We start from the raw sequence: 7802 nt of genomic DNA, 5'->3' as shown, positions 1-7802 counted from the left end.
TCTCGTGTGCGTGTGTTCTAGTATTATACACTCGTTTATTAATTTAAACACTTGATAAAGATAGGAAGAAAATGACCCTTTTTATCTTTTAATGATTTGACTCAGAATTAATTTTTACTTTCCATGAAATCCAACCTAAAGAAAATTGACTTACGGACACTGCGATATCTGCTTGCCCTGTTAATTCCAGGAAGATCCCGGCAGGGATGGAAATCGCTGCTAAACGAATGTACTTGTTACTGCCAAGCTGCTTCTTTTTCATTGCAGTAGCCCTTCCGCTGTACCTGAATAAAATGTTATAAATATGTTATTATTTTTACCTTTAAAGGGACTGTGTCACGGCAAATTCATTTTTATGTTACTAAATTTGTCAAATATTCGCTATGAAACTAAATGTTTGCAAAGAAATTAATTTAATGATTCTAAATGACAAAACTATAGCTTCATTGCAGCCAAATGTGTCTCAGTCCTGGGCGTTATAATTTAAAGCTACAGGCAGACAAGGTTAACTTTGAAAACTGTTTCGCCGGACTATATTTCAAAAACCCATATCGCAATCCGTTTCAATCTTCGACACTTTTGGCCATCCGTACCTTATTTTGCAGTGTGTTATTTAAATATTCCTTCGCTGTTTTGAAAGGTTATTTTTTATATTTAAACGAATTTGATGGTCATTTCCTATGTCTAAGATTGGCTAAATGCTGTTAAGAGGTTTGTCGATTGGACGAGATCAGTGAATGTTTGGATGTAGAGCGGTGTGAGGGCGTACTATTCGTGCATCTAAAACGGAAACCACTGTCAGTTATGTCCAAATACGGTGGCGACTCTTTCCTCAAATATTTTAATATATATCAATATATTTTTTGCATTAATTAACACTATAAAGATAACCCTACAATAAGTACCTTATTGTAAATAACTAACCTTAATTCTCCACCAACTTTGAGGTCCAGGGTAGCACTCACGCTTCCATGTAACTCTAACCCAACAGAGGCGTCCTTAATTTTCCAGCTATACCACTTCTTCTCGATCTCCACAAAAGCAGTCAAGCGCAGAGAAATAGCGAGGCGAGCCTCGATCGATGATCCCGCTCTTGATACCAACTATTAAAAAGCAACTTTCTAGTTATTTGGTAAATTTAGCTTGGTCGATATCTGATCGAATACTGCATAAAGGTTAACTCTTCTACTATATTTTAAATTGAAATTATGTAAGTTACGAAAAGCTGTTTTACGGACTAATACTAGATGTAACCACCTTGATAGACTGAAGAATTGTCTTGTGAGGGGTAATGGAATGAAAGGAGGTACTCGAGCGAGTTTGCACGCTTTTGAGATTGGACCAGAAGCAGGATGCAAGCTTACATTTTTAAAGCAAACACTAAATTGGCGATATCTCAAAAAGGCGGAGTTACAATTGGCTGAAATTTTCAAGAACATTCCCAGGTGGATAATGGTCATTTACAGCGGATTGTTTCTGAAGTATCAGAAGTTTAAAAAAACATGCAGTTTCAATATGTATGTTCAATCTGTATAAACGCGTAACAAAAATACATCGCGCGTTCCAAACTTTGCTTATAAGTATTTCACTTTATACCATGCCATCGAAAATACAGCCAATCAAAAAACAGTACACTTAACAGATTGGCTGGCTGGATGGCTTATCGTTTGAGATTAGTAGGTTTGCAATTCAGATCAAAGTTTCTATGAAATCTAGGAGGTGGAGAGATACGTTTATCTGTTGAAGGTTTAATTAACTGCAGTACCTTATGCCTTACTATACCAGGCTGGAAATTTGCCAAATCCATCCCCTTCCGATCCTTTTCTGTTGAACGTCTAGTCCGTCTGTGGTGCCTTTGTAATTTTGTAACATTAACATCTGTGCTTACTGTTCCATTTTCATTCACCTTTGCCGCAATCACCTCTATGAGGAGGAAGTCTCCGTTGGAATTTACTTCCACGACCTACGAGAAGAGAAAATACGATGTTCTACAGTCGAACCTCCCTTAAGCATCCGCTTTTCCAATTGCAAGTACGTAGATTTCCAAGCACCTCCAATTATAGACACCTTAGGTTTATGGTCTGTCTTTCTTTACAAGCGATCTATTAACAAGTGATACGATCACATGGAATTTCGTGGAACAGAATCTTTTCTTTCTAATATTTCCCGTCTCTGGGAATATATACATTCACATAAAATGAGAAAGTTTTTTATCTATAGATACGAATTTTTATTCGAACGTTATTCTGTAATACATGAAATTAATTTTCCTGATATAAACGAGAAATTCGCCGGGGAACATGCATGCAACGGCGAGGTATTTCTGTCTGTATAAACTAAAACGCCAAACCGGTGTATAAAGAAAAGTGATAAAGACCCTCCAGTGAGCAACGGCGAGGCAATTTTGTCTGAATAAATGAGAACGCTAAAACTCGCCCATGGTGAACGGCGAGGTAATCCTGTCTGTATGAAGAAAAATCTGAGAAACTCGCCAATGCAAGGTTATTGTGTCTGTATAAAGGGGAATGCGAAAAACTTCCGGTAATCAATGGCGAGGTTAAAACTGAGTTTATTCTGTCGGTATAATGTAGAACGCCAAAAACCCGCCAGTGTTCAACGGCCAGATGTATGTACAAATTCTGTATGCACAACTGATTAAATATGTACAAATTCTATCAGTACTTATTTTTTGCAGAACATTATTTGTTCCTTCGATAAATTCCAGTTCCCTCAATAGCGTGTTACAAATAAGTTCAGCTTTTTCGATTACTTTCCGTTCTGCGGATGTAACTTTCGCTTAGAACTTCAGCATGCGCAATAAAACCGGAACACCAAAATTTTTGTCATGATCAATTTCATTTACCCAGAGACCGTCACGGCGACCTCCCGCTGACCGCACACAGCGGTCAAACGCAAAAAATGACGTCACGTCCTGCCTTCGCCGCCTCGAACTTTTGACTCGAGAGTGGACAAACTTATGCAAGAAATTGTTAAAGAAATAGTATGGTGAAAGAACAGTTCAAGCTGGGACACTCAGTGGAGATGAATTATCAAATTTTCAATCCATAAGCGACGTATAAACCTTAACTTTCCAGGGACGGCGTTAACTTTTGGCTTTAGGCTGCATTCATTATGTATGCTACAGGGGGGGGGGCAGAGGATTTTTTTTTCAGCGGCTCGTTTTTTTATATCCCCCCCCAAGGTCCATACAAATTTTCATAATCCCCCCAAGCAATCAGCCGAAAATGAATACCCCCCCCCCCTCCCCTCCTCCCTCACAAGAAATATCAAAATAAATATCTGTATAATAGTTCGCTATATATGTTTGAAATTTCAAGAGACATGTATGTTTAATAACAACATCGAGAGAGCTTTGACAGTTTATGTCATACCTAAGTACCTTATTACATGAAATTTTCGCGACACGTTAATTTCGCGATTTTGAGGTGCGCATATTTCGCGACACTTAAATTTCGCGATTTTGCGAAAATTTTGTATTTTCAATCACTTTAATTTCGCGTTATTGAGTAAGACACAATTTACATTTCCTTGGCAATATTATTTTACATGCCCTTGAATTAAATAAAAACGACTTCATTAATGAGAAAATAACGTCAAAATTAACAAAAAAGCAAGGGTGGGACTAAATCACGGCAATAGCTACAACAGAGCAGTTAATGTCTACAAGTAGGTTATGCTTGTACGTGCACGAGTTATTGTTCTTGAGTCAATTGACGACAACATCCATTTAAATTGATAATTCCTTCCTTCAGTTGCACTAAACTTACTTTTTCTTAATTATTGACATAATGTGTCACTTAATTTTCGCGTCATGTTATGTTCGCGACACTTATTGTTCGCGTCACTTTAATTTCGCGAAATTTCTGGAATCGCGAAATTTGGAAATTAACGTGTCGCGAAAATTTCATGTAATAAGGTAGCACGAATTAGGTATAGATAGCCTGCCAGCTCGTGTTCGAGTACTACCAGGAGTATTGACAGGAACCTCCGTTTCACTGTCACTCTTGTCGACAAAAGCAACAACCTCATCATCATCATCACTCTCACTATGACACTCATCCACGGGTTCATCTCCGCTGTTGCCATCCTCTTTACCCTCGTTTTCCGGCCGTTTAGCATCATTCCTCTCAAGTGTGACATGTGCCATTATTCTCCTTATCTTATCATTCTTCTTCCCAAGGAGAGAAAGTTTGTGATGGTCTACATATTTGTTAAGTTTTTCGACGTATAGCTTGTTCATATTTTTAAACATGGACGCGATAGTTTTCCAGTCATATTGTTCGTATCCTTTCATTGAACATTTAAGTGCACATTTTTTGTTCAATTTCATAAAACTGTGCACTGAATTACATTGTTTTCTTTTGCATTCATTGATTCAATAAAGTTGCACTGCTTAGACTGAGGTTGCATTAAGTGTTTCCATTTTAGATGTCTTACCTTCTTTACTGTATAAAAACATTACATCTACAGGCCAGGCACACTACTTGATAAACTTCAAAATAGGTACTATAGTCTCTCAGAATAATAGAGGTACCCTTGTTGCTTACAATCCTTGAAAGAAGCTGCTGTACTTAGCATTTCTCTTTTCACTTTTTAAAACTATTACAAAAGCTAGACATAATCTTACAAAAAAAAGCATCCCCCCAGGAGATATTTAACAATTTTCATATCCCCCCCTTTTTTTGCTCTAAAAATTTGAGAACCCCCCCTAAAATCCTCTGCCCCCCCCCCCCCCCCCCTGTAGGATACATAATGAATGCAGCCTTATAGCAAAAGTTTACGGAAAATTTAAGACTTTGTATACGTAATTGGACTACATGCTGTCCAATTTGGAAATAATTTGATGAAAAAAAATTCCGAGGGCAGCCAAAATTGGACGAGGCCGTAGGCCGAGTCCAATTTGGCTGTCAGAGGAATTTTTTTAATCTAATTATTTCCAAAATTGGACAAGCATGTAGTCTGGTTACATATTAATTATATAGCTTGTAGTCAGTCAATCCAGCATAAACAATAAACTTATGTCCAGAACGGGAAAAACATTCAACAATAGTAGGCATAACATAGCACATGCAACTCACTCAGAGCATTGTCTTCACAAATAAAACTTAAACAAAACAGTGCAATTTTATTCACCTGAGTTTGCGAAGCTTGCTACAAAGTGAGTGAAAACACTGCATCAATCAATGAAAAGCGTAAACAAAGTGTCCGAAGAGCTTAACGACTTCTTGAATGTGACATACTCCTTTCCACTATATCGTTCGTACTTCATCGCCGTCTTTTCTTTTCGAATTTCAGCAAAAAACGACAAAGAATTGCATCTAGCTCATGCCTCATGGCGATGAATATCTGACAGATTTCTTGCTTCGCTTCGCTGCACCTGCGTTCACCCAAGTTTTGTACTATTGGAGGTGTTTTGCTCCTGGTTTTTGCTTCTTAGTGTAGCTAGCTCCTCTTCTGACAACGTAAAAAATTTCTCTTTGTTGTTTCTATTGCTGAAAAGCTCAAAAGGAATAGAAAAACGTAGCAAACGTGCTCTATAAAATTCCGCCATTGTCGACTAAAACAGGACAAGTTTACAGGGCTGACGCTATGCGTTGTGCTAATTGGCTAATATCCGTCACATGATGTTTTTTCTTCGATTTGATTGGCTGAGACGAAACTGTCCAATTTATCTTAAATTGGACAGATTGTGAATTTTACCTAAAAGTCCTAATTGAAACTATCCAAATTTAATCCCAAATTGGACAGTTCCCAGAAATTAAGGAAAAATAGCTGTGCTGACAATATAGGATTTACTGACGGCTATATAATTAGTATGGAAAATTTTGGCGGCAATTACACACGAACTGCGCACGCGCGCTGCGTTTGACCGCTGTGTGCGTTAATGTGTGCGCTGACCGGGCGGGGAGGCACACAGCGGTCAAACGCAAAAATTGACGTCACATCCGGTCCTTGCCGCCTCGAACTTTTGGCTCGAAAGTGGGCAAATTTTTGCAAGAAATCATTAAAGAAATGGTACGGTGAAAGAACAGTTCCAGCTGGGACACTCAGTGGAGATGAATTATCAAATTTACAATCCTTAAGCGGCGTATAAACCTTAACTTTCCAGAGACGGCGTTAACTTTTGGCTTTAAAGCGAAAGTTTTCGGAAAATTTAAGACTTTGTATGGACAATTTTGGCGGGAATTACACATGAACTGCGCACGCGCGCTGCGTTTGACCGCTGTGTGGCGGGGAGGACTCTGGGTGCAAGTTCACAGCGGTCAAACGCAGCGCGCGTGCGCAGTTCATGTGTAATTGCCGTAATTTTCCATACAAAGTTTTAAATTTTCCGTAAACTTTTGCTTTAAACCAGGAGCCATAATCGATTATGGCTCCTGTTTAAACCCAAAAGTTAACGCCGTCCCCGGAAAGTTAAGGTTTATACGCCGCTTATGGATTGGAAATTTGATAATTCATCTTCACTGAGTGTCCCAGCTTGAACTGTTCTTTGACCGTACCATTTCTTTAACAATTTCTTACAAAAGCTTGCCCACTTTCAAGTCGAAAGTTCGAGGCGGCGAAGACCGGATGTGACGTCAACTTTTGCATTTGACCGCTGTGAAGGGTGCAAGATTGGCTTGTTGCTTGACTTACAAGAACGTATTATAAAAACAAACATCGCTACAGTACCTTTACAATGAAGCCCTGGCTTGGTCTTCCGACAATTGAGTCGTTAACAGCAAACTGTCCATCGCTTTCCTCTGCCTTTAAAACTATAAGACCTGGATTGTTGTCACCACCGCTACAAAATGTTGCTTCGGAAATTCTTTGTTCGCCCTCTTTTAGTCTGGATTAGTCCAATCAAACAACAAAATGACGTTATAAAAATAGTGTAGGATTTGCAGGAAGTCGTGAAATCGTTATTTTAATTTTTTCTTATGATTCCTTTATTGATTTTTGGATGAGACATATAAACCGGAAACGTCACACTTAATATCTCCCCCTTCCCGTCCATTTCAAATAAGTTTAAAATCATGAATGGCTTTTTACCAAATAACGCTATATCGTTAGCACTACATAGAGTGACTCCTTTTTTATTAAAGACATTGATATAATTCGTGCATTAACAATTAAGTCTTAAACATTACCTTGCTTTAGGCCATTGTGAATTTTCATCGCATCGCTGAAGTTTTGTTTCTATGTAGCGTGCGTTTTCAGTTTTGCGGACAGCTACAACTGTTTCGATGAACCCATCACTAGCATTCGATACCACGATATCACCCGTTTTAGGGGTCGATAGATTTTTGTCCATCACCAGGTAGTAAGAGTGTACTAACACATTTTCCCGTTGGTATGTGTGCCCAAGACACTTGTAGATTTTAGAACCTGAAACACGAAGAACTCGTTAGTACAATATCATATAACGGTAATAACGATAACGATGCTTTATTTAATGTGGAAATACACTTAGCTTCCAGCTGGTATGTCACAGGTAGGCCACACACACACACACACAAAAAAAAAAAATTAACTAACATCGGTATAAAATTAACTGAACCCATTTTTTTTTTAATGATTTTCAAAATTATAAAACTAATTCCTCCCTCCCTCCCCCAATTCCAACAGAAAGTCGATATCATGGTCTGGTCCGTGATCAAGTCGTGCGCCTTGAGACGCGAAGCGGAACATTACCTGTTCTCGACAAGTACTAAAGAAAGCCTATTTAACCCTGTGTGACATGAGCTTCTAGTTTTCTGCACAAGTTTACCATTTTCTTAATTTCGTTAAACTAAACAGGT

At 38.5% G+C, this 7802-nt stretch overlaps 1 protein-coding gene across 1 annotated transcript in view; it reads right to left on the bottom strand.

The window, feature by feature from the left end:
• LOC144647421 (uncharacterized) overlaps positions 1-7802 on the bottom strand; it is a 38398-nt gene that overhangs the window by 19675 nt on the left and 10921 nt on the right. Inside the window, exons 13-17 of the mRNA XM_078507221.1 lie at positions 7152-7389; positions 6694-6850; positions 1766-1963; positions 925-1103; positions 155-284 (exon numbers count right to left, since the gene is read on the bottom strand). Of these exons, the coding sequence (XP_078363347.1) occupies positions 155-284; positions 925-1103; positions 1766-1963; positions 6694-6850; positions 7152-7389 (902 nt within the window). The remainder of the gene's footprint in view (positions 1-154; positions 285-924; positions 1104-1765; positions 1964-6693; positions 6851-7151; positions 7390-7802) is intronic.

The sequence above is a fragment of the Oculina patagonica genome, chromosome 3 (genome assembly GCF_052425735.1).
Source record: "Oculina patagonica isolate OP01 chromosome 3, crgOcupat, whole genome shotgun sequence".
Lineage (NCBI taxonomy): Eukaryota > Metazoa > Cnidaria > Anthozoa > Scleractinia > Oculinidae > Oculina > Oculina patagonica.
The sequence above is the reverse complement of the archived record's forward strand: the minus strand, read 5'-3'. Positions and strand labels throughout refer to the sequence as shown.